Source organism: Camellia sinensis, chromosome 1 (genome assembly GCF_055761805.1).
Source record: "Camellia sinensis isolate YWXY chromosome 1, ASM5576180v1, whole genome shotgun sequence".
Lineage (NCBI taxonomy): Eukaryota > Viridiplantae > Streptophyta > Magnoliopsida > Ericales > Theaceae > Camellia > Camellia sinensis.
In genome coordinates this window covers 244,647,491-244,674,521 of record NC_138961.1, presented here as the reverse complement: position 1 = coordinate 244,674,521, position 27,031 = coordinate 244,647,491, and the positions used below count along the sequence as shown (strand labels likewise).

At 37.7% G+C, this 27,031-nt stretch overlaps 2 protein-coding genes across 46 annotated transcripts in view; one reads left to right on the top strand and one right to left on the bottom strand.

The window, feature by feature from the left end:
* The window catches only part of LOC114264187 (L-ascorbate peroxidase 1, cytosolic-like), a 32,927-nt gene extending 6,993 nt beyond the window's left edge, over window positions 1-25,934 (top strand). For 9 of the 45 annotated variants that reach the window (XM_082900305.1, XM_082900302.1, XM_082900317.1 and 6 more), the window contains 7 exons: window positions 35-145; window positions 703-777; window positions 13,141-13,189; window positions 13,501-13,580; window positions 13,904-14,008; window positions 14,126-14,184; window positions 14,282-14,527. In XM_082900305.1, coding sequence (XP_082756431.1) covers window positions 72-145; window positions 703-777; window positions 13,141-13,189; window positions 13,501-13,580; window positions 13,904-14,008; window positions 14,126-14,168 — 426 coding nt within the window. In that variant the 5' untranslated portion in view covers window positions 35-71 and the 3' untranslated portion in view covers window positions 14,169-14,184; window positions 14,282-14,527. Of the gene's footprint in view, window positions 1-34; window positions 146-256; window positions 347-702; window positions 778-13,140; window positions 13,190-13,284; window positions 13,370-13,500; window positions 13,581-13,903; window positions 14,009-14,125; window positions 14,185-14,281; window positions 14,528-17,523; window positions 18,148-18,226; window positions 18,589-22,890; window positions 23,316-25,497 lie in introns of those variants that run through there. The other 36 variants (XR_014347846.1, XR_014347847.1, XR_014347843.1 and 33 more) reach the window with 25 other exon arrangements.
* LOC145805213 (uncharacterized) lies at window positions 2,320-4,129 on the bottom strand. The gene has a single exon (XM_082900284.1). The coding sequence runs from the start codon at window positions 3,897-3,899 to the stop codon at window positions 3,162-3,164; it is 738 nt and encodes a 245-aa protein (XP_082756410.1). The 5' UTR covers window positions 3,900-4,129; the 3' UTR covers window positions 2,320-3,161.
* Window positions 25,935-27,031: the final 1,097 nt, after the last annotated feature.

Sequence of the window (27,031 nt, the reverse complement as noted above, 5' to 3'; positions counted from 1 at the left end):
TTGTTTTAAACTGATGGATGTTTTGGTTGTGCAGGTGTTTGAGTCATTAGCTGTGTTGCTTTCTGAATTGGATGTCTTACTTAGTTTTGCTGATCTGGCTATTAGTTGCCCCACTCCCTACACACAACCAGACATCACCACTTCAGTAATGATTTATAAATTATTTGCTTCCTTTGGTCTTTTCCAACAATATTGATGTTCTGTTTTGTTAGAAAGATGCACTTGCTAGATATTAATTGTATTGTGGCCATAACAGGATGTGTTAGATATTGTATTAGAATGAAGTAGACATCCTTGTATCGAGGCACAGGATTGGGTGAATTTTATTCCAAATAATTGTAAACTAGTGAGTTTTTATGCAATCTAAGGGATGGTTACTTTATCTTACTACTTTGTGTTTGTTTGGGAAGTGGGTTATTTTGTGGGTTTTTTTAGTTGTAGGATAGTATTGGAGAATTTTTTTTTTTTTTTTTTTTTTTTTTGGGAAGATAGTTGGGTTTTTTTGTAGTTGGATGTGATGTTTGTGAGAGAAAAAGTGAAATGATTATGGGGTTTGATGTGATATTTTGTTTGGATTTGTAACCAATTTGTCATTTAGTGGAAAAAAACAAAAAAAACCCTAAAAACTAACTTCCCAAACACCCCCTTTGTCTTTTAAATAAAATGGCTCTCATTGGTTGCTTATTTTGATTTTCATCACAACAGGTCAGGGGAAAAAGTTGGTTCCAGAATATCACAGGGCCTAACATGGGTGGAAAATCCATATTTATCAGACAGGTATTATGTTTCGCTTTTGCTGGAACTTTTCTTTCTCTATCCATCCCTCTCAAATTAAATAGATAGTAGATGTTTCATTTTTCCAATAAATACAACTAGGGTAGTCTGTACTTGTAAATTTTAATGTATAAAGAGAAATAGAGAGAGAATAAATTGTATGTGTTATTGATTAATGTATATTCTTGATGTGTATATTACAATGATTCATGATTCCTATATATAGAAGAGGGTGAGTGTGTAGTAGGTAAGGAGTAGGTGAAGTGGAGGTGGTAGTGGTGTAGTGGGTTAGGTTTAGTGGAGTAGGTGAGGTGGTAGTGGTGTAGTGGGTTAGGTTTATGTAGTAGGTAAGGAGTAGGTGAAGTGGAGGTGGTAGTGGTGTAGTGGGTAGGTTTAGTGGAGTAGGTTTAAGTGGGTGAAGTAGGTGGAGAGTAGGTGGATTTTAACAGCCCCCCGCAAACTCAAGGGGGATAGGAACTAACCAACTTGAGTTTGGAGAGAGTAACAAAACAAGAAAATACATAAAAATAAAAGAGGATATGAGACACTGTATGGTCGTGTCAGACCATTGGTGAAGACACTGGATGGTGGTGTCATAACGTTGTAGAGGACACTGTATGGGGGTGTCATAACCATGTAGAGGACACTGTATGGTGGTGTCATAACGGTGTAGAAGACACTGGATGATTGTGTCAGACCAATGTAGAAGACAGTTTATGGGGTCATGTCGGACCGTTGTAGCAGACAATGTTGTGACAGTTGTTGTGACAGTTTACAGAGTCTTGCTGGACCCTTGTAGAAACTAACCGGAATCAATGTCGGGACAGTTTACAGAGTCTTGTCGGACCCATAAAGGAGCTAACCGGAATCAATGTCGGGACAGTTTACAGAGTCTTGTCGGACCCATGAAGGAGCTAACCGGAATCAATGTCGGGACAGTTTACAGAGTCTTGTCGGACCCATGAAGGAGCTAACCGGAATCAATGTCGGGACAGTTTACAGAGTCTTGTCGGACCCTTAAAAAGTCGCACCCTCAAAAGGTGTGCCCAATTTTTCAAAAAGCGTGCCATCAAAAGGCGTGCCCAATCCATAAAAAGGCGTGCCATCAAAAGGCGAGCCCAAGTCATAAAAAGATGTGCCGGACATGTTGGCGAGGCCCGTGAGCGCCTTGGCTTGCGCGCCCGTGTTGTTGTCTGTCGGCAAGTGGCGCGCGATGCGCGGATCGGCCCTGGCTATTTAAACCAAGGGTGAGGCGGAGGCTGTGCATACCAGTCTGAAACCGCTGAAACCAACCCGTCTCTGAAAAACTCTGCCTCTTCGGAGAGAGAAACTTTGGAACACTTTGTAACCCAGAAAATGGCTTCGTCTTCCCGCGGTCTGCTCACCCTCTTTCCCGACCTCAACGAGTCAACAAGAGAGATAACTGGTGCGGTGGCACTGGAACCTCAACCAAGCGCCCCGGAGTTTGCTCCGTTGAACTTTCCGATGCGGTCGGTGGAGCAAAGAATGGCAGTGCAGTCGGATGTGGAAGCCAATCAGTATACATTGAAGTCATGTGTGGAAACCATGACTGCAGTTACAAACTTGTCGAACCGGCTGCAGAGTAGGGCAAATGAGGTGCAGCAGTTAAACTCCCAGCTGGCTCTGCTCCAACGCATGTATAAGGATGCGCGAGCAGAGATAAGTGTGCTAAAGGCGAAAAATAAGGAGCTGAAGCGGAAGGCCACCGTGATGTTCCGTTTTGGAGGTCCGCCATATGCTGCAGTGGAGGAGCAGGGAGTAGTGATCATGCCCAGTGGAGTGAGAAATACGGAGGCAACACCGGCAAGGGCCGCCCAGGACGGAGGCAAGAAGAAAAGACCGGCGGCAGAGTAGAGAAGAAAAATCCCACTGTGGGTGGGTGTTTGTTTGTTTGTTTGTTTTGTTTTTTTTTTTTTTTTTTTTTTTTTTTTTTTGTGTGTAAAATTGTGATCGGGGTTGATCCCTGAGATGAATAAAATATGGGTGTATTGTGCAAATCCGAATGGCTGGAAGCTACAAGACTCAGCAGAAAAAAATGAGAGGGAATGAATATATATATATATATATTTTTTTAAAAGAAAAGATAAAAAGTTGAGGTTCAAGGAAAAGTTGGGTGGTGGAAAGAAGAAAAAGAAATATATATATATATAAGAAAAAGAATCAATTTGTGTTTCGTTTTCTTTTCAAAAGATGGAGTAAAATAATAAAAAAAAAAAAAGAAAAAGAAAGTTGAGTGGGGAACAGGAGTGTGTGGAAAGAAAAAAGAAAAAAGAAAAAAGAAAAAATATGGGTTGGAGAATCTGAGCATCGGAGAAGATGAGAGGAAAAGGAAGTGGAGTGGTATATGCCAAGTGGTACAGCAAAATCTACGTCCCAAACTGTGTTTCAGCGATGGAAAACATCAGTGTACAGATGAGAACATCTGGATTCGGAGTAGCTGTCACAGGAGAAACATAATCCCTCTTCTTAACAAACCGAGCAAAACCAAACAATCCCAATAGGAGCGTCCAGAAGGACAGCTCGAAGATGAAGTCTCTCACGGCTGCAAAACCGATTAAGCCAGCTACTGTAAGAAGGTATGGTTGGCTGTCTACAGAGTCTGGAACAGAAGCTTCAGCAATGGCAATTACGGAAGACACCAGCACGATGATCAGAGTCAGCTCTGGAATAGGAGTATATGCTATCACTACTGAGTAGAAAGCTCGAATGGTGTAAAGTGTAGTTTCTATTCCTCTGATCAGAGAAGTTACTGGATCACCAATGAAATGGAAAATAAGGGCCAGTGCAAGTTTTAAGAGGTATCCCACGAACTGGGTAATACTTGATAAAACCTTTTTCCAGTTGGACAACTCCCACAAGACTGTTCTCCAGGCATACAAAAGGAAAGCAAGAGCTATGAACCAAGGCCACCTAACAAGTGGGCTTGGGGCTTCCTTGGTCAAGGGCCTGAACCGGTCAGGCATGGTACTGTGCCCAGAGTGTACCCAGTAAAGGGTAGTAGAGAGGGATGATTGTGAAGAGGATGCTTTCGAAGCTGCCGTTGCCGACTTGGATGACGCCGATGAAGGTGGTGATGATATTATAGCGAAAGTGACTTTCGACATGAATGAAGTGCCTACAAGGGTTCCACCAGATAGCCCTTTGGCACCTCAATGGTATAGACTAGAGCATCGGAAAGGTGAGACCAAGGTGAAAGGAGAGGAGGTATGTGTTGAGGTCCGGCGGGCGGCCAAGGCGAGACTGCCGCCCGCCGGTGAAGCAGAATGACTAGGTTGTTAACCTTGCTCTGATACCATGTAAATTTTAATGTATAAAGAGAAATAGAGAGAGAATAAATTGTATGTGTTATTGATTAATGTATATTCTTGATGTGTATATTACAATGATTCATGATTCCTATATATAGAAGAGGGTGAGTGTGTAGTAGGTAAAGAGTAGGTGAAGTGGAGGTGGTAGTGGTGTAGTGGGTTAGGTTTAGTGGAGTAGGTGAGGTGGTAGTGGTGTAGTGGGTTAGGTTTATGTAGTAGGTAAGGAGTAGGTGAAGTGGAGGTGGTAGTGGTGTAGTGGGTAGGTTTAGTGGAGTAGGTTTAAGTGGGTGAAGTAGGTGGAGAGTAGGTGGATTTTAACAGTACTGTTTACAGTGTACCATGTGTAGGCCATGTTTAATTAAATAGCTCTATTGTTTTGGTGTTTCTGAAAAATTAGAGTTATTTCTTTTGCAAGTTTATTTCCATTCAATCTGTTTGTTTTTTGCTCTAGACTTCAACTTTAGCTTCGGAAATAAATATCAAGTTCTTGTATTTTTAATTGTTTATGATGGCTAAACTTTCAAAACTTTGCTATTTTTGGTTGTAAAATGGCTGGATAGTTAGATACGAATCATGGTGTAATTGTAGGGCCAAGGATCGTTTGTGAGTTAGAGTTGAAAAAGCATAAACTTAGTCGAAAAGGGCATTCGGGACCCGAAAAAGCAAAACTAATGATTAATGTTATCTATAAAAAAAAAAAAATGGTTAATGTTATAAGATTACTAGTTGCCTTATATATGCATTTGAGTTTTAGGCATAATTTTGTTTTACTAGTATGCAAAACTAATGATTAATTTGAAAATTTTAACTACATTCAAGTTTTATAATTTTAAATATGTCAATGATATTCAGTCAATAGTAATGATTAATCTTGTTTTTACTACCAAAAATAGTAGAGTTTCTTTTGAAAAATAATCCTGAATCAAATGAGACATGGGATTTGATGATCTTGAGATAAAGATACATACAAAATAATCCTGAATCTAGTTGAAAATCTTCTCCAAAATTTAACCATAAAATAATTTGTACTTGAGCTTTGGCGATCTAATAGCATTTGTTTCCATTTGTTACTGAGGGTTCTGTATTATTTCGAGATGTCAATAGCTGTATAGTATTTAGTGATCAAATGTGACATACATGTTATGCTCTAGTGCTGTAGTTCTTTGCCTCTTCTGTAGGTCTAAACTTGTTCTAGGTTAAGCATATTGTACAGCTTTGACAATTTCATTGTAAGCATATAGCATACTCAATTTTGGCTGGGCCATGAATGCAGAGATAATTTATACTTTATGCCTTTTGAATTCTGCTGAACTCGCTTAGTTATTGGTTATGTATTTCCTTGTATAAACAATGGAAAAAACAATAGATCAAAACCTTATAGAGGTTCCTCTGTATGTATGTGTGCACATGTGCACTTGCGAGCATGCAGTGTGCACATGAGAGCATCTTTATAGTTAAGTTGTGCTCAAGTAACATGGGACAACATTGTGTTTGTCTGACATTCTCACAAGATTCTTGCCAAGGAAATCATGGGCATGTTGTTGGACAATCTTCACTGTATTTAAAAGATTTAATTCTATTGTGTACACAACAACAAATAGAATTTAAAGAAATAAAGAAAATGAGAGAATTTGTTTGATTACAAAAATCAAACTCGAAATAAAAATAAATAAATAAAAACAGATTTTATTTTGTTACAAAAACAAAATTAAAATCTGATTTAAATAAATAAAAACAACACTGAAAATAAATTAAATAACTTACTTGATTTAATTTCTTCGAGTTATTTTCTGATCAAGTCCAGTGTTTAACACTGTGTCTTTAAGACAGATTCGTCCTCTCCACGGTGCTTTCAGAATTCGGACGTCTATCTCCCAGGATGAAATGATCTACCACAAACAATAGCAGCACTACTAATTGTTTGCCTTACGAACACACTAAGTGTTTACACTCTTTCTTTCGGAAATAAAATGCAGCAAGATGAAGAATATAAATAGCTGAAGTGAAATACGAAATTTCTGAATGGAAAACATCAAATGAGGGTGGTCCTATTTATAGATGTGAAGGTGGCTCTTGGATTTGAATTGAACAGGTATGTGGCTCTTGGTTTTGAATTGAACAGGTATGATACCTGTTGGGTTTTGAATTCAAACAGATTCAACAATTCAAACAGATAGCAATTACGGGAAGGGCCCTGTTTGGGTGTGCACTAATTCCAAAACAGTTTATTTCTGTTTGAAAACGGGAAGGGCCCTGTTTGGATGAACAAAAAATCCAAATCAATTTAATTTGAATTTTGGATTTTATTTTAATAAAAAATAAAATTAAATTCAAATGTTTTTGGCCCAAAAAGATTAGAAGCCCAACACACCACACACCCAGGCCAGCCCAGCCGGCCCGACCGGACGGACGGCGGCGGCGGCGCGTGTGGTGATTTTTGGGTCCAATGGGTCTAGCCCATTTTGCCCATAACCTCTCCCTCTAAAACACTTGGGTACCCCTTGGGGCACACCCCAAGTATCTCACCCTAAGCCTTATAAACCCTTTCAAAACTTCCCACCAAATCAATGTGGGACAAGCCAATTTACAACCTTAAGGAATTTCCACCAAAACTCCATTTCCATAGAGCACACTTTGGCTTCAATTTCCCATTCACTCGGTAATGGTTTTGATCAACCAAATATACCACGTGAATCACAACGCGGCATAGAACGCGTTACCACTTTGACCCGAGTAAATCAACACTCGGGGCCCACCTAAAAAATAGACCGAACTTAGGAAAAAATTATGGTTTTATCCAGAATTTTATAACCATTTCCAACAATCCCCCACATGAATGGAATTTGATGACAACGGAAATGCAACAATATGCAGACTTTAACGAAAGAGTATAAGTCGAAAATATCTTGCATCAGGATAGGTAGTTTTCGGCTTTGAACCTTCCCTAGTGATAACCTATCGGACTTACTAGCTAACCAATGGACGCGATGCCTTGAATTGTTCAGCCGTTTGTGTAAGCCAAGACAATAGATTTCACACAAAATATCTTCTAACACATCGTGGTTCTCACTGTTGTGTTCATTTTGGCCTTGAACGCACCTGGTTTTCATAAGTGTTTCTAGAGAATTTAGCCTCTTCATTCTCATAGAACCGGCCCCAGTTCAACACTTATATAGGTGATTCTTATTGTGAGTATCTTTTTATACTCATCTTGATTTTATGTCTTAATCAAGATATAAGTAATCATTAAAAGCAAAGCTTATCCTTATACCCCTGCAGACAACATATGTTGCAGATATCACTCTCACCATAGGAATGGGTAGGAATTTTAATCCCTTGGTGATTTCTGGCGAGCCATACATAACTTAGTTATCCCTTTGAACTTAGTTCTTGGGATCTCCAGTCATATAAGTAGGGTTACCATTATGACGACTCTTATGTAATAGGCTTTAATCCCATCCCCTTCGATGAACTATACACTAGCTCTTTTGTCAAACCTTTTGTTAACGGATCCGCAATATTCTCTTTAGATTTTATATAATCTATTGAGATTATTCCATTTGACAACAATTGCCTTACGGTATTATGTCGACGACGTATATGTCGTGACTTACCGTTATACATGTGATTCTGTGCCCTGCCTATTGCAGATTGACTATCACAATGAATACAAATAGCTGGCACAGGTTTTGGCCACATTGGAATGTCTTCTAAGAAGTGATGAAGCCATTCTGCTTCTTCACCTGCTTTGTCTAAAGCAATGAACTCGGATTCCATTATGGATCGTGCGATGCAAGTTTGTTTCGTGGACTTCCAAGAAACAGCAGTGCCTCCTAGAGTAAAGACATATCCACTAGTGGATTTTGAATCTTTAGTATCCGATATCCAATTGGCATCACAATAACCTTCGAGTACTGCTGGATATCGAGTAAAGTTCAAACCATGATCACGAGTAAATCTTAGATATCTAAGAACTCGAATGATCGCTTTCCAATGATCTTCTCCAGGGTTACTAGTGTACCTACTCAATTTACTTATAGCATAAGCTATATCAGGACGAGTACAATTCATTAGATACATTAGGCTTCCAATGATTTGGGAGTATTTTAACTGAGACACTGCATCACCTTTATTTTTTGATAAATAAAGATTGATGTCTACAGGTGTTCTAGCTAAATTCAAATCATCCTTGATAAATTTATCAAGAATTTTCTCAATATAATGAGATTGAGATAATGCATATCCGTCAGATGTTTTAGTAATTTTCATTCCTAAGATAACATCTGCGACCCCCATATCTTTCATATCAAATCTTTTGTTAAGCATCTGCTTAGTTGATTTGATCATGTTTTGACTGCTTCCGATGATAAGCATGTCATCCACATAAAGACAAACTATGACATATCCTTGGTCAGTGTTTTTAACATAGACGCATTTGTCACATTCGTTTATCTTAAACCCATTAGTAAGCATTGCATGATCAAATTTTTCATGCCATTGCTTAGGTGCTTGTTTTAATCCATAAAGGGATTTTACAAGTCGACAAACTTTCTTTTCTTGCCCTGATACTACAAACCCTTCAGGTTGTTCCATATAGATCTCTTCATTTAGATCACCGTTTAAGAAAGCTGTCTTAACATTCATTTGATGTATTTCTAAATTAAACAACGCTGCTATAGAAATAAGCATGCGAATGGATGTTATTCTTGTCACAGGGGAATATGTGTTAAAATAGTCCAGACCTTCCTTTTGTCTGTAACCTTTAACAACAAGTCTTGCTTTATACTTGTCAATTGAACCATCTGCTTTCATTTTTCTCTTGAATATCCATTTATATCCAAGAGGTTTAGAACCTGGTGGAAGATCCACCAATTCCCAAGTATGATTTTGCATAATGGATTCAATTTCATTATTAACAGCCTCTTTCCACAAAGGTGCTTCAGGACCTGTCATTGCTGCCTTAAAGCTTTGAGGTTCATTTTCTAACAAGTATGTCAGAAAATCTGGACCAAAGGATTTTGATGTTTTTGCTCTCTTACTCCGTCTTGGTTCATCATTAGTTAAATCCTGTTGGTCGAGACTATTACTAGTCTCTTGTGTTTGATTGTCATTAGTCTTTTGACTTTGTGTACAATCATAAGTTCTTTTCTGTGAACTTAATTCCTGTCCTTTCTTGTAAGGAAAGACATGTTCAAAAAACACAGCATTCCTTGACTCTATAATAGTGTTCACATTTATATCAGGTATATCTGATTTATAAGTCAGAAACCGATATGCACTACTATTCTGAGCATAACCAATAAACACACAATCTACTGTTTTTGGTCCAATCTTAGTCTTTTTAGGAACAGGTACTTCAACTTTTGCCAAACACCCCCCACACTTTTAAGTATTTGTAGGAAGGTGGTCGACCTTTCCACAATTCATAAGGAATGCTTTTGGTTTTCTTGTGGGGTATTCTATTAAGAACATAATTAGCAGACAATATTGCTTCCCCCCACAAGTTCTGTGGTAAGCCTGAACTTAGTAACATGGCATTCATCATTTCTTTTAGGGTTCTATTCTTCCTTTCAGCAATTCCATTTTGCTGTGGAGAATAAGGGGCTGTAGTTTGGTGAATAATGCCATGTTGTGCACAAAATTCATTTAATGGTGCATCATATTCACCACCTCTATCACTTCTAACCATTTTAATGGTTTTACCAAGTTGATTTTCAACTTCTGTTTTGTAGAGTTTAAACATTTCTAAGGCTTCATCTTTACTTCTAAGTAAATAAACATAACAATATCTTGTGCAATCATCGATAAATGTTATGAAATACTTTTTGCCACCTCTAGTTTGAATAAATTTTAAATCACATACATCAGTATGAATTAATTCTAGAGGTTCGGTTTTTCTTTCAACCGATTTAAATGGAGCCTTAGTTAGTTTCGCTTCTACACAAATTTCACATTTATGATTAGGATTAATTTCAAACTTTGGTATATAATCTAAACCAATTAATCTACGCAAAGCATCAAAATTCACATGTCCTAATCTACCATGCCATAAATTTGACTCAAGAATATAAACAAAAGATGTGTTATTCTTATTCATAGCAACTTTCGGTACAACTGTCATTACATTCAACTTAAAGAGACCATCACTCATGTATCCCTTACCAACATACATACCACTCTTTGTTAATACAAATTTATCAGACTCAAATACAAGCCTAAAACCATTTTTACTTAACAAAGACCCAGAAACTAAATTCTTCCGGATGTCAGGTACATGCAGTACGTTGTTGAGGGTCAGTTCTTTCCCTGATGTCATCTTCAAGATTACTTTCCCTTGTCCAGCCACAGTAGAAGTAGAAGAATTTCCCATGAAAAGTTGTTCACCATTTGCAGCCTCATTGTAGGTAGTGAACATCTTCTTGTCCGCACATATGTGACGAGTTGCTCCAGTGTCAACCCACCACTCTTTGGGATTTCCAACCAAGTTAGCCTCAGACACCACAGCAGAGAGGTTGATGTCATTCACTCCATCAGAGATGTAATCCAATTCTGTTACATTGGCCTGATTGGTGGTCTTCTTACTTGTACTTCCATGATTCTTCTTAGGGCGGCGGCAGTCAGAAGCTCGATGTCCAGTTTTGCCACAGTTATAGCATTTTCCTTTGAACTTCTTGCTACTATCGCCGGTGGTAACTTTTCCACTAAAGCAGCGACTTGGAATGACTCGCTAAGAGACATACCTTCTGAATGAATATCATGCAAAATTATTTGAAAACTTTGAACTTGAGATATTACCGTTTGGGAGTCTACCATAACAAAGTCCAGAAATTTACCGACGACAAATTTCTTCGTGCCGGCATCTTCTGTCTTGTATTTCTTCTCCAAAGAATCCCACAATTCTTTTGCTGTTTTCAGAGGACTGTATACATTATACAGCATATTGTCAAGGCCATTTAGGATATAGTTTCTGCACAGGAAATCTGAATGTTTCCAAGCATCTACAGCGGCAACAACTTGCCGATTACTTTCACCCTCTTTAAGTGCTGGAGCCTCTTCATGGAGAAACCAGGCCAAATTAAGAGTTGTAAGATAGAACAGCATCTTCTGCTGTCATCTCTTAAACTCGGTACCGTTAAATTTTTCCGGTTTTTCTCCATGATTGATTGGTACATGAACATGGTTCTGGATAGGGACCGATGTAGGTGTAACAATAGGAGTACCACTGCCAGATGCAGTTTCAGTTGTAGTAGCCATAATCTCTGATTACAAAAATCAGAAAAAATTAAAACACAAATTAATTTCCTAGTTACTAAAACCAGAAAATAATTGTAATAACAAAATAATTTTATTTTCCTTGTTACTAAAACAAGAAAAATAAAATATATAACAAAAATTTTCTGTAATACCAAATAATATTCTGAATTGTTAATGACACCAGTATCGTACTACTAGATGTTGTCAAAGAAAAGAGACAGTATATTACTACTATCTGTCAAATAGCATAAATCACTATTTGTTTTTCCAACCAGAATATTAATTTGAAAGCACAGAAAATTAAATACAATGAAGATACCCAAAAAGGATCTGTCTTAAGATTGTTGGACAATCTTCACTGTATTTAAAAGATTTAATTCTATTGTGTACACAACAACAAATAGAATTTAAAGAAATAAAGAAAATGAGAGAATTTGTTTGATTACAAAAATCAAACTCGAAATAAAAATAAATAAATAAAAACAGATTTTATTTTGTTACAAAAACAAAATTAAAATCTGATTTAAATAAATAAAAACAACACTGAAAATAAATTAAATAACTTACTTGATTTAATTTCTTCGAGTTATTTTCTGATCAAGTCCAGTGTTTAACACTGTGTCCTTAAGACAGATTCGTCCTCTCCACGGTGCTTTCAGAATTCGGACGTCTATCTCCCAGGATGAAATGATCTACCACAAACAATAGCAGCACTACTAATTGTTTGCCTTACGAACACACTAAGTGTTTACACTCTTTCTTTCGGAAATAAAATGCAGCAAGATGAAGAATATAAATAGCAAAAGTGAAATACGAAATTTCTGAATGGAAAACATCAAATGAGGGTGGTCCTATTTATAGATGTGAAGGTGGCTCTTGGATTTGAATTGAACAGGTATGTGGCTCTTGGTTTTGAATTGAACAGGTATGATACCTGTTGGGTTTTGAATTCAAACAGATTCAACAATTCAAAACAGATAGCAATTACGGGAAGGGCCCTGTTTGGGTGTGCACTAATTCCAAAACAGTTTATTTCTGTTTGAAAACGGGAAGGGCCCTGTTTGGATGAACAAAAAATCCAAACCAATTTAATTTGAATTTTGGATTTTATTTTAATAAAAAATAAAATTAAATTCAAATGTTTTTGGCCCAAAAAGATTAGAAGCCCAACCACACACCAGTGCCCAAGCCCAGCCCGCCCGATCGGACGGCGGCGCGTGTGGTGATTTTTGGGTCTAGCCCATTTTGCCCATAACCTCTCCCTCTAAAACACTTGGGTACCCCTTGGGGCACACCCCAAGTATCTCACCCTAAGCCTTATAAACCCTTTCAAAACTTCCCACCAAATCAATGTGGGACAAGCCAATTTACAACCTTAAGGAATTTCCACCAAAACTCCATTTCCATGGAGCACACTTTGGCTTCAATTTCTCATTCACTCGGTAATGGTTTTGATCAACCAAATATACCACGTGAATCACAATGCGGCATAGAACGCGTTACCACTTTGACCCGAGTAAATCGACACTCGGGGCCCACTTAAAAAATAGACCGAACTTAGGAAAAAATTCTGGTTTTATCCAGAATTTTATAACCATTTCCAACACATGTAACTAGTTGTAGACAATGTGAAGCTGATGACTGTAATGACTACAAGAACCATCATGTGTGTTCTGTGGATGTTATTAATGTTTTATCCACTGAGGTTTCTTATTCTGTCTCTGTATTTTTTAGTTTTTACATTAATAAAACAGTGCATACTAAAGGAATCCATTGTTCGCAGGACAAACCTGAACCACCTCCAGAAGGCTGCCTGCCTGATGCCAAAAAAGGTGAGTAAATTTTTTGCGATGTTTACAATATTCTAAGCATGCCAGATTGATGGAGCAGTAATTGATGTTTCTGAATTCTGATATCTCTTAACCAGGTGTGGACCATTTGAGAGATATTTGGCCACATGGGTCTTAGTGATAAAGATATTGTCGTGCTATGTGGTGGCCACACTCTGTTAGGTTTAGACTAAAGTTTCCTCCTTTTCCTATTCTATAAATGTTGCTTGTTTTGGGTGTATTGAACCTGAGTATTTTCATAAGTTTTTGTCCCTATGAACATTGTTCTCAGTTTGATGGTTAAAATATAACAGGGAACGTGTCATAAGGAGCGCTCAGGATTTGAGGGACCATGGGCCACTAATTCTCTCATCTTTGACAATTCTTACTTCGAGTACGTTGTTACTCATCCCTATGGATATCTTACTGCTAGGAGATTCCATCTTGGAATCCAGATCGCCTATTCCCTTCCATGCACCCTTCTCTGCCCCTTTGAATCTGATTGGTTCATAGGATCACTTTTGCTGATAAAGATAATCCCATGAACCAATAGGATCACTTCTGCTTATAAAGACAATCCCATGAACCAATAAAATATAAGGGGACGGAGAAGGGACTAGGTGATCTTGATTCTAGCATCCTATTTCTTTTAATGTGTTTAAATTGTATTCTGATTTTGTTTTGTTTGTTTGTTTGTGTTTTTAAAAACTTTTAAAGCGGGAACTCCTTAATGGAGAGAAGGAAGGTCTTATCCAGTTGCCATCAGACAAAGCCCTTCTGGAGGATCCAATATTCTGTCCTCTGGTTGAAAAATATGCCGCAGTATGTATATGTTCTGCATTTTTAATTTAGAGGTTCATTTAGTTTAATTTGAAATGGACTCTCTTGATATAATTTGGTTGAGAAATATCTAACCTGGTGCTTGAAATATTGCTTTAGGACGAGAATGTTTTTTTTGCAGATTATGCTGAAGCTCATTTAAAGCTCTCCGAGCTTGGGTGAGTGAAAAAGGGTCATTTTCTGCTATGCCCCTTTTGTATTATTCCATGCATTTAGTAAATCATTCTGACTTCACTTTGTCTGCACTTGATTTAGATTCACGGATGATAAGTGACGGGGATGGAAAAAGGCTGGCTGTTGTGTGCTGTCTGGTTTCTGGAGTCCGTTTTATTCCTTCTACACGTAAACTTGCTTGAAAGTCAGTAATTGTGAGTTCAGGCTGTCTTTGTCCTTGTTTGTGTGAAATATATCTGTAACAATATGTGATGTGTATGTTCTTTGTTGCTTACCAAGATTAGCATCATTTTTATCTTAATAAATAGGTTTACATATATTAGTCGCTGAGCTTTACTTTATTCATATCTTTCCATGTACCTTGAAAGTCTGTTTAATTATGTTTTTGAGTAGTAGATGGAAGCAGCATGGTTTATCTCCATTCTGCAAATTATATGCTATCAAATAAAATAAAATTTGGGCCTCTTCTCTGCTTTAGGTTTATCAAGTTTCTTTTGTAGTTTTGTTAACATTTCTTATGCTCGAGATTGATGACTTTCATATTCCCAATTTCCGTTTGTGAAAACTTGTCTTTTATAAACTCTTTTTTCTAACCGGTTGACACTAAAATAGTTCACTCACTAAAATGGTCAAACGGCGTTGGATATCAACGAAACTTGAGAGACACTACTAACTAGGCACAAATGACTTGTACGAAAAGACGGGACTTGAAACCGATTCTCAGTTTTGAATCTGAAGCCTAATTTTCGTTTGTGAAAACTTGTCATTTACAAACTTTTTATCCAACTGGTTGACTCACTAAAATGCTTAAACGGCTTTAGATGTCAACGAAATTTGAGACACACGACTAACTAGGCTCAAACCACTTGTAGGAAAAGACAGGACTCGAAACCGATTCTTGATTTTGAATTTGGAGCCTAATTTCCATTTATGAAATTTTTTTCTTTAGTAATTCTTTTTCCGAACCGATTGAGTCACTAAAATGGTCAAACGACTTCGGATGTCAACGAAACTTGACACACAGGACATACTGCACAAACATGACTTGTAGGAGAAGATGAGACTCGAAACCAATTCTCGGTTTTGAATATAGAGCCTAATTTCCATTTATGAAAACTTGTTCTTTAGTAACTCTTTTTCCGAACCGGTTGACTCACTCAAATGCTCAAACAGTTTCGGATGTCAATGAAACTTGACACACACGACATACTAGGCACAAATGACTTTTAGGAGAAGACGAGACTCGAAACCAATTCCTTGTTTTGAATATAGAGCCTAATTTCCGTTTATGAAAACTTGTTCTGTAATAACTCTTTTTCCGAACCGGTTGACTCACTGAAGTGGTCAAACGGTTTCTGATGTCAACAAAACTTGTTGCACACGACATACTAGGCATAAATGACTCGTAGGACAAGACGGGACTCGAAACCAATTCCCGGCTGTGAATATAGAGTCTAATTTCTGTTTATGAAAATTTGTTCTTTAGTAACTCTTTTTCCGAACCGATTGAGTCACTAAAATGGTCGAATGGCTTCGGATGTCAACGAAACTTGACACACGACATACTAGGCACAAATGATTTGTAGGAGAAAACGAAACTCGAAATTAATTCCCAATTTTAAATATAGGGCCTAATTTCCGTTTATGAAAACTTATTCTTTAGTAACTCTTTTTCCGAACCGGTTGACTCACTAAAATGGTCAAACGATATCGAATGTCAACGAAATTTGACATGACTAACTAGGCACAAATGACTTGTAGGAAAAAACGAGACTCGAAACCGATTCCCGATTTTGAATCTAGAGCCCAATTTCCGTTTATGAAAACTTGTTCTTTTGTAACTTTTTTCCGGAACCGGTTGACTCACTAAAATGGTCAAACGTTTTCGAATGTCAACGAAACTTGACACACATGACGTACTAGGCACCAATGACTTGTAGGAGAAGACGGGACTCGAAACCAATTTTCAGTTTTGAATCTAGAGCCTAATTCCCGTTGATGAAAACTTGTTCTTTAAAAACTCTTTTTTCGAACTGATTGAGTCACTAAAATGGTCAAACAACTTCGGATGTCAACAAAACTTGACACACAACATACTAGGCACAAATTACTTGTAGGAGAAGACGGGACTCTAAACCAATTCCCGGTGTTGAATATATTTCGTTTATGAAAAGTTGTTTTTTAGAAACTCTTTTTCCGAACCGGTTGACTCACTAAAATGCTAATACGACTTCAGATGTCAACGAAACTTGACACACGATGTATTAGGCACAAATGACTTGTAGGAAAAGTCGGTACTCAAAATCGATTCCTGATTTTGAATCTGTAGCCAAATTTTTGTTTGTGAAAACTTGTCCTTTACAAACTCTTTTTAGAACCAGTTGAGACACTAAAATGGTCAAACAGCTTCACATGTCAATGAAACTTGACACACACAACTAACTAGGCACAAATGACTTGCAGGAAAAAACTAGATTTGAAACCAATTCTCAATTTTGAATATAGAGGCTAATTTTCGTTTATGAAAACTTGTTTTAGATACAACCCTTTTGAGTACGTGATGATATATCTTCGCATATCGATATTGGAGCTTACAATCTTTTTTTTTTTTTTTGGAAATAAATGTCAAACGTTTTAAGCTTGAAATTAATTATGATGTAAATGATGGTTTATTTATTTATTTTTTTGCAAATGGAACCTTTTTGAGTACGTTATGATATCTTTGTATGTCGATATTGGAGCTTACTATTGATATCAAAACAAGCTATAGTATATGTGTTTTTTTTATTTGTATTGTTTGATACTTTTGTTTTGTTTTAGATACAAAAATTTGAGTTCTTGAATATCAAAATTTATTAGTATTGTTGGAGGATGTTTTATATATTTTTGTAAATAATATTGGGTTGACAATTGTTAGAGGGTACATACATATTATTCTTGGTATATGATTTTGCGGATGAGGATGTTGATGCGGATGCGGATGTATTTTATTTAGAAAATATTTATAATTTGTACAAGAGAATGAATTAATAAAATATATATTGATTTTATGAAAATAATTTTATTGCGACAGTAATAAACTGTCGCTAATGTAATCATAAATTTCTTACATTTTATTAGTGACCGATTAACTTGTCGCATATTAATGTTAGCTTAATTCTTTTGCAACGGTTAAACTGTCACACATGGTATTAATTTAATTTTATGTTTTTGGTGATGTTTTAGTTCGTCGCTAATAATATTTTTCGTTGCTAAAAAAAAGTTTTGCGACGACAATCAACATCGTCACTAAAAGTGAATTTTTTTCTCTTTTTTTGTGTCAGGTTAAATCGTCGTAAAAATCATTAACTGTCGTTATAAGAAAGTGACGGTTTGTAACCTGTTGCAAATACTTTTTGCCATGCCCCCCTCTTGTAACTCCCCATTTCCTGTTGCTACTCCATTGTAAAATGTCTTTTGCAACGATATGTAAATCTTTTGCGACGTTTAATACCATCGCAAAAACTCTGGCTTTTAGTAGTGATTCGTATAGGTAGCCACTGGTGATGGAATGGTAATGGCCCATAGAGCCCAAGCTGTGATTTCCAACATGGAGTACGTGATCATTGATACATGCAAAAATGAATTAATTCCTTATGATTGTTGTGTCAAACTTTATTTTTATATTTTTTTAAAAAGGACAATTATGTTTTACCAAATGGATTACTGTCTTAATATTATGTGCAAGGGTTCAAAGTGCAAAGATGCCATGAAATGAAACCTGACTGTCCTGTTTATCTGCATGGTGTAATTGTAATGACTTGGTCAAGAACAGTGATCAAGTCGTTTCTTCAAAATTTTATTTTTTATTATCATGAAGTGGGTGAAAACATATATTCTATAATATTTTCAATTTTATCTTATTATCATCTAGTAACCTGGATATAGACTTCATCTCATTTTGTATGATACATGGATTAATTTCAGGCAAACCATTAGATTAGTAACTGAGGTCTGTTGCATTATTTTGTTGCCAAATTTGTTCAGTTCCAACCAATTGCCTTGGCCGATGAAGGCCTTCCCATCACACCAACCAAGACTCGATAAAATGCTTTTTTGATCACTGAAGGTGTCAGAGATGATAGAGGATTACTCTACAATCTAGGCATGGAAAGATTCATGCCCCTCTACGATGAGAGGGTAGAGCTTGCTCCTAGGGATGTGGTAGCTAGAAGTATTGATGATCAACTCAAGAAATGCAATGAGAAATATGTGCTACTTGATATAAGCCACAATCCCAGAGAAAAAATTCTCTCGCTCTTCCCCAACATAGCTTCTGAGTGCCTAAAATATGGCCTAGATATAACCCGTCAACCAATTCCAGTGGTTCTCGCTACTCATTACATTGTTGGGATCGGGGATCCCGCCCAAGACCTTATAGAAATTATTCCATGCAGAAAAAACACACCCACACACAAGGAGACACAATATTTTACGTGGTTCGGCCCAATTCCTACATCCACGGGAGAGTAACCGGTTATCACTATACCAATGAGGAGATTACAAAAAGATTACAATAGAGGAGGAGCTCACACTCTCCTCACTCAGCCACTCACCCGTCTCCCTCGCTCACACCGAGGGAGACGGTCTCTCCGCCTCACATCTCTCGCACTCTTTGGTTCACGGTTTTCTTCCTCACTTACTTACTCACCCTTTGGCCTCTCCTCTCACCCTCCCTTTATACACATTGGAGTAGGTGGGAGTGCCTTTGGGTAGCCTCCATTCTTGACCCTTGACATGGTTGGTGGCCATCAAGCTTGACTTGGTTGGTTGCCTTCCATTGTTGACCAAGGTGTGTTCCCATAGAAGAGCATCACCTCCTTCACATGGGGTGAATTCAACAAATCACCCCCTCAACCCATGTGAGGTGATCCACTGCACATACTGCTGCTAATCTTGTCACGCCCAAATTCAACATAGTTTGCATCTCCTCACTGAGACGCTGCATCCCCTGAAGCTAGAGATAAAACACCAGAGATACAAGAGGAGGAGGGAATCCGACATCCTCAACTCAACTCACACCACTCTCTGATTTGGAGAGAGCCACTGCTCCTATCTCCCACAGATCTCTTCCATGCTTCCTGTCTCGGATGTCTATACCTGCTATGCTTGAACTTGCGCAACCAAGATATCCGACACCCCCTGATTGGATGTCCTGCACCCCCTGCTTGGATGCCCTTGACTATCATGCAACTCCTTGCATGATGAACACTGGAGCAACTAGAAAACTTCAGAGTTTGACACATCAACATCCTCAAGTTTCCTTGCTCGGAGCTTATTTCTGAACAACCAGCCTTTGCCCTTCTGCACTTCTGAACAACCTCCTGGCGTTTTCACATACGCTTGTTGTCTGTGCTGCAATCCCTGATGTTCGGTTCTGTCTCACTTGTCCGTACTGATGTTTGACAGTTAGCCCTTCTGTCAAGACAACTTCCACCGGTCTGTACAGGTTACCACTATGCAACTCCGTGCATAGTGCTCGCACCCATGGCTTCTGGTCTCCCTGCGTCAAGCTTGCTTGAGAGATCTGCATCAACTCTATCATCTGCTGCCATGGAACTAAAGAAACCACCATAGAGAAATAAGACTTGCCACTCCTTGGCACGCACTCTTGCGTTTTACCTGTCTCAATTTCTCTGTCTGGAAGTTCCTGTGAACTGTCAACAACCCGCTGCTGCACACTCTTTTCGCGCCTCTGTACGACACTCTAGCGTACCCTTGCACTGTTGCACGTCTGCAATTGTACTTCTGCGCTTAGTATGCTCCTCTGCAACTATTGTTCTACATGTCCACATACCATTAGTACCTTCTCGTATACAGTAGCTCCAACAGCCACAGTATTTCCCTGAGCCTGTACTGGTTGCCAAATCATCTATCCGTCGATGAATGGTCTTCTCTTTTGATTGAACCAGATCCTCCGATCACCTCAACAACCAGGAAAGTTCCCAGGAAAGACTGGTGGGGTCACAACCGGTCCCACTTAAGAACCAGTCTCCTTAGACAGTGTCTTTTTGACAGAACTTTCCTAGACCTTTGATCTTGAGATAATCATGTCTGCAATCCTCTGATCGCCCCTGACCAATCCTGATCTCCCTCGATCTGCCATTTGATCAAGCCTGATCTCCTCTGGTCTTCAATGATCTATCTCAATCTGTATCTGGTTGTCCAATCTGGTCAGAATCTGCCCATTCTAACCTCGTCAGTGAATCCGCAGCGTTCCACAATATCCGGCAACCTTCCTTCGAGTATTGAAGATGACAAACACCCATGTTTTGCCAATCTTTCCAAACCGTTCAGAATTTCACTATTCTGTCCTCGCGGTTGCGTCCGGAGCGGTCCGTTTAGCTAGAACCAACCTTCGCTGCATTTCCAGGGACCTCACTGAAAAACTATCCCCGAAAGCTGGGCCACACCACAATTTTCTGAAAATGTTGGGCCAAATTGCAATTTTCAGAAGTTCAGGGAATATTCCGTGTACCAACAGAATATTCCGTCCACTGCCCCTGACGCCGTCTGCCACTTTAATCTGCCTTCTTTTTACAGAAACTCCATCTCCAAAATCTGACCGTACGGATGTGTCCGGAATACTCCAAATAGTCGGAAACCACTATTGGATCACCAAAAACGGACTCCAAATGGCTTCGATCTAGCCAAAACATTTTGTACACCTCAGATCTGCGGCTGTACCTTCGCCGCGAAACACAGGATTCTTCCTCCTGCGGATGACGTGGCAGATGACGTGGCACGCGCGTGCCATACACGCGCCTCTCCCACTCGTCTTCTTCCTTCATCCACGCGTGGGGCGCGTGCATGCGACTAGGACGACGCGCCGTCTGCCTTCACGGCGCGTGGGGGCGCGTGCCGAGACTGGGCCTCACGCGCCTTCTTCAGGAGGCGCGTAGGGGCGCGTTCCAACTCCTCTGGGTGTCTGCTTTATATGGTTGGACTCCTCTTCTCGAGCCCTTGCTCCTAGTATGCTCAAAACCTGATTTCGAGCAACTTGATTTCTGGGCAGTTTCGGACAACGCGCTATTTTTGTTCCGAAACGCCACCGACGAGGCTCTGATACCACTTGTTGGGATCGGGGATCCCGCCCAAGACCTTATAGAAATTATTCCATGCAGAAAAAACACACCCACACACAAGGAGACACAATATTTTACGTGGTTCGGCCCAATGCCTACATCCACGGGAGAGTAACCGGTTATCACTATACCAATGAGGAGATTACAGAAAGATTACAATAGAGGAGGAGCTCACACTCTCCTCACTCAGCCACTCACCCGTCTCCCTCGCTCACACCGAGGGAGACGGTCTCTCCGCCTCACATCTCTCGCACTCTTTGGTTCACGGTTTTCTTCCTCACTTACTTACTCACCCTTTGGCCTCTCCTCTCACCCTCCCTTTATACACATTGGAGTAGGTGGGAGTGCCTTTGGGTAGCCTCCATTCTTGACCCTTGACATGGTTGGTGGCCATCAAGCTTGACTTGGTTGGTTGCCTTCCATTGTTGACCAAGGTGTGTTCCCATAGAAGAGCATCACCTCCTTCACATGGGGTGAATTCAACATACATGTGTGGAGGAGTTCGTGCAGGAGTACAAGGTGAGACAAAGGTGCATGGTTTATACGTGGCTGGTGAGGTTGTTTGCACAGGTTTGCATGGAGCTAACCAACTTGCTAGCAACTCATTGCTCGAGGCACTAGTTTTTGCTTGAAGATCTATGCAGCCTTCCATAGATCACATGAAGAGCTCTAAAATTGACCACAGTGCTTTAGATTGGTGGGATCGACCAGTTGTGCCCATGTTGCTTGGAAGAGATGTATTGTATAGAATTGTGAGGAGAACGAGGTAGGTGAGGAAGGAATTGCAACCAATTATGTGGCAATACATTGGCATTGTTCGGTCAACAATGAGGCTAAAAACTGCAGAGTAGAGGATTGGGGAGTTGGAGTTAAGTTGGGAGGCGTACTTGTTTCAGCGAGTTTAGGAACCCCAACTATATTGAGGCTTGTGAAATGAGGAATCTGTTTTGTTGTGCAAAGCTTGTGGTTAGTAGTGCCCTAGCAAGGCATGAAAGTTGTGGGCTTCATTACATGACTAAATTTCCCCAACGTTCAGGAAAGCAAGAGGTTGCCGACTATCACCTTCCCTTGTTCCTTTGAATGACACATGGAGTCGCGGCAACCTCACAAACAACACACATTGTAGTCTTTGCTAGTGTGTATACACAGGATTTAACTCACCATGTAATTTGATTTTTCAATTTAAATATACATTAAAAATTAAAAATTTAAGTAAATTCTGGAGACAAACTTTATGAAAAAAAAAAATTAGTATGTTTGTTTTCAATTTTCTAAATTCTATTTTTTGGAAATTGAGTATTTTGTTTTTCGTGTTTTTTTCTTTTTTAGTAAATATTTTTTAAATTTTAAATAATTTTTTTACTTTTTTAAATGCACCTTACATAGAGGGAAAATTGGTCTAAGATCCCTACCTAACTTTTAGTATGAAGAGAGATCCATAATAATATTTTTTGATGCCTAAAATCCCTCAATGTTATTTTAGTTTATAAAATACTTATTTTACCCTTCTTTATAATATACGGTTTTCAATTTTGGAAACTGAAGATTACATTGCTATTTTTGTAGGAGATTACGTTGGGATGAACTTGACGATGGAGATTTTGATGATGTAGATTTTTGTGGAGATTTTGTCGGGATTTTCTAGTCGTGTAGAAGTTGATTTTGTAGTTGTATAGAAGTTGATTTTCGTTGATCATATAGAAGTTGATTTTCGTTGATCGCGTAGAAGTTGGTTTTGTAGTCGTGTAGAAGTTGATTTTCGTTGATCCTGTAGAAGTTGATCGCATAGAGGTTGATTTTCAGTGGAGTTGAATAAGATACGTTTTTTCAATTTTTCATTTGATTTGTATGTAAGGACTCCGATTTCAGAGAAGTTTTTCTATTGTAATTTGAATGAGGTTTGTGTTTTCAGTTTTGATCAATGTGAGAGAAAAGTCAGCTCAATGTAGTTGTTTTTGAAGTTGATTTTTCATTCTTTGTTATTGATGATGGAGTTTTCTACACTTTACTAAGTTTTGTGCTTTGTTTTTTTTGCACTTTTCATTTATTCTGCACTTTTGATTTTTCTACACTTTTCTTTGTATTCTAAAGAAAATTGTATATTTGTTATTATAATCTAACAGAAATCACAGAGAAAATTGTAGGCTTGTAGTTCAAAGAAAATTGAAAGCTTGTAGTCCAGTGAAAATTACAGAGAAAATTATAGTTTTATAACAGATTTTCTCTGTGATTTTTGCGAGTGATTGTGTTTAATAGTTAGCATTAATTTTCTCTGTGATGTTCTATGAACTCATTAATTTTCTTTGTGATTTTGTTTTTGTTATATTGAAGGTGAATATGAGTTTGTAAATTTCTCTGGATTTTGATTCGAGTCCCATACTGTACAATCACATAGAGAAGATTATAATTTCATAATAGATCTTCTGTGTGATTTTTGTCTATGATTGTATTTAATAGTTAACATTAGTTCTCTCTGTGATTTTCTCTGGACTCATTAATTTTCTCTGTGATTTTGTTTTTATTATCTTGAAGTTGAATTATAAGTTTGTAAATTTCACTGGACTTCTATTTGAGTCTAGAGAAAATTATAAACTTCTTATTATAATCCGGAGAAAATTATAGAAAACACAAATTTCTCTAGACTTGTATGTTGTTCTTGTGAAGTGTTTTTATATTGACCAAGTTATTTTTCGTATTTTTTCTTTCAGTTTAGATGGACAGTACAGTGTTGTTGCTGTGTAAATATGGGAATGATACTATTGTCATTAATGTTTCATGCAAATTGAATTTTGAGGAATTTGTTGGCATTTTGTGTAAATCATAGGAGAATTTGAAACCTGAGACGATATTTATTTCATATTCTATTGTGGGCCATCCGAATTGTATGGTTTGAAATAATATTGATTTTCTGAATATGTTGAGGGTTGTTTGTGCACGTGGTGCTAATATAGTTAATGTTTCAGTTATTAGGTGTAGTACTTCTGATCAAGAAGATGAAGTGGGGTCTAGATGTTGTGCATGGTGAATGTGATAGGTTCATGGATATTAAAAGGAATTCACTCTCTAAGTTTTATTCTCACCAAGAAAATGTGTTATTGTCAGCTGGTTGGCGAAATAATATTACGAGTGTTGGACAAAAGTTTGAGGGTGGTATGGTTGAGTTCCGTACTGTTTTGTGCAAGTATGCTATTGAGGTTGGTTTTCAATTTATGTATGTTAAAAATGACAAGCTGAGGATTACGGCAGAATGTGCATATATTTGCATATAAGGAATCAATGGGATATATGTGGCGTGTACATGCTTCAGTTGAAAAAACAAATGGGTTCTTTTACATAAGAACTTTGAACAATGAACATACGTGTGGTGTGGTTGTTCGTACTAGTAAACATGCTAGGATGACTTCCAGCTTAGTTTCTAGGCTGATACTTGAAGAGGTAAATGCAAAACCTTTAACTCATTCAGTGGATGTTGTCAAAGAAATAAAAGACAAGTATGAGGTCTCAATAAGTTATAACTGTGGTTAGTTGGGGGTTGAAAAAGTCAAATGTAGTACATATGGGGATTCTTATTTGTCATTTGATCAATTATAGTGGTGTTTTGATGAGGCATTGAAGAACAATCCAGGTAGTCGTTTTGAGTTAGATTTTGAAGATAACAAGTGTTTCAAAAGAGTTTTTGTGGCTTTTCATGCATGCATTGCTGGTTTCACATATTGTCGGTCATTATTGTTTCTTGATGTAACATTTTTGAAAGGACGATACAAAGGAGTTATGCTTGCTGCGACGAGGAAAGATGGGAACGAAGGTAAGTATAAATATATCTAATTTTCTCTAAGCATGTGAATGTTCTATACATGTAGGAATTGAGTGAATTTTCTATTTTTGTGGTTATGTTTTGTGATTTTTCTCTGCCATTTTGAATTTTCTCTGGAGGTGGCCACTTGTGAATTTTTTCTGTAGTTGGTCACTAATTGAATTTTCTTTGGATGTTGCCATTGTGTGAATTTTTAGTGAATTTTCTCTGGATGTTGCCACTGTGTGAATTTTCGCTGGATTTGGCCACTGTGTGAAGTTTCTTTGGATGTTGGCAATGTCAAATTTCTTTGGTTGTTTATTGTTCTAATTTTCTCTGTATGTGTATATCTAATATGCTTGTTCCTATTTGTTTTGTAGGTTTTTTTCCTATAGCTTTTGCTGTTGTTGATGCTGGGAATAAAGACAATTGGTGTTGGTTCCTTGAACATTTATGTGAAGTATTGGGATCAGAGAGGGTGATAAGTTTCATATCAGATTGACATTGTGGTATTGTGGAAGGAATTGTCAGGTTTTTCTCTAATTGATATCATGGATTTTGTCTTGAACATTTAAAGAGAAATTTGAAGGATATGTTATCATGTGGAAACACAAATTTGTTTAAGGAGACAATTATGTCCAAGGTTTCAGAATGTGCATATTCGCCAACAAAGGACATCATTTCATTTCAAGTTAAATGAATTAAAAAGTGTGAGAGGAGACATTGTGAGTGTTTTCTTGAGAAGTTTACCATATGAAAATTAGAGTGATGCATATTTTGAGGAGAAATGTTATGGTGAAATGTATTCAAATGTTGCTAAGTCATTCAATTCATGGATACAAGAAGCTCGGCGCTTGCCAATAACAAATTTGGTGGACATGATACGGTTGCAAATCATGAATAAGAGGTTTGATAGGAGGCTATTTTCTAATAAATAGAATAAAGTTCTATGTCTTCATATGGGTAGTGTGTTGGAGAAGGCTTTCATGGGTAAGAGGACATGGAATGTGAGTTTATCATCTGATAATGTGTTTGAAGTGTAATGTTTTCCTTCGGTTATGGTTAATCTTAGGTTGATAATTTGTTCATGTCGAAAATGGAAAACAAATGGGTATCCATGTCAACATACTATTGCTGTAATTTTTAGGAGTGGAAAAAATTTGAATTCATTTGTTGAATACTCGTTTTCGATGGGTCCAGTTCCAACTGTTGAAAAACCTGTGTGTAGCATTGATGATGCTATGCTTTTAATTCCATTGGGTAAGAGACCAGCTGGGAGGCAAAAAAAAACATAATTGCTTCTATTAGAGAGTTTAAAAGGGTAATGAAGTGTAGTCGATGTGAGAGTATTGGTTGCCATAATAAGAGGACATGCAAGGAACCTTTGTTAAATAATTGAGGATAATACATTTTATTAATTGAATAATATATTTGAGGATGTTAGAGGATCTTATTACAAAAATTACTGTGTATTTTGTTTTTTGAAATGTACTTTTTGGATAGTATGTATATAATACTAATCAAATTCATCTAGAGAAATTTTTCTATAGCAAAGAAAATTACTTTTTGTATTGTGTTTTTAGAAACATACTTTAGAAGTGTCTTTATAATACTAGTCAAATTCATCAAGAGAAATTTACCAATAGCAGAGAAATTATTATGTACATTGTGTTTGTTGAAACATATTATAGACAGTGTGTTTATAATACCCCAGTCAAATTCATCCAGAGAAATTTACTAATAGCAGAGAAAATTACTCTGTGCATTGTGTTTAGTGAGGTCAAATTCATCTAGAGAAATTTGCCAATAGCAGAGAAAATTACTGTGTGCATTGTGTTTTTTGAATTTAATGATTTTTTTTTACCAACACAGTGCATTACAAATTACATGATCATATAGGCACTCTTTTGGCAC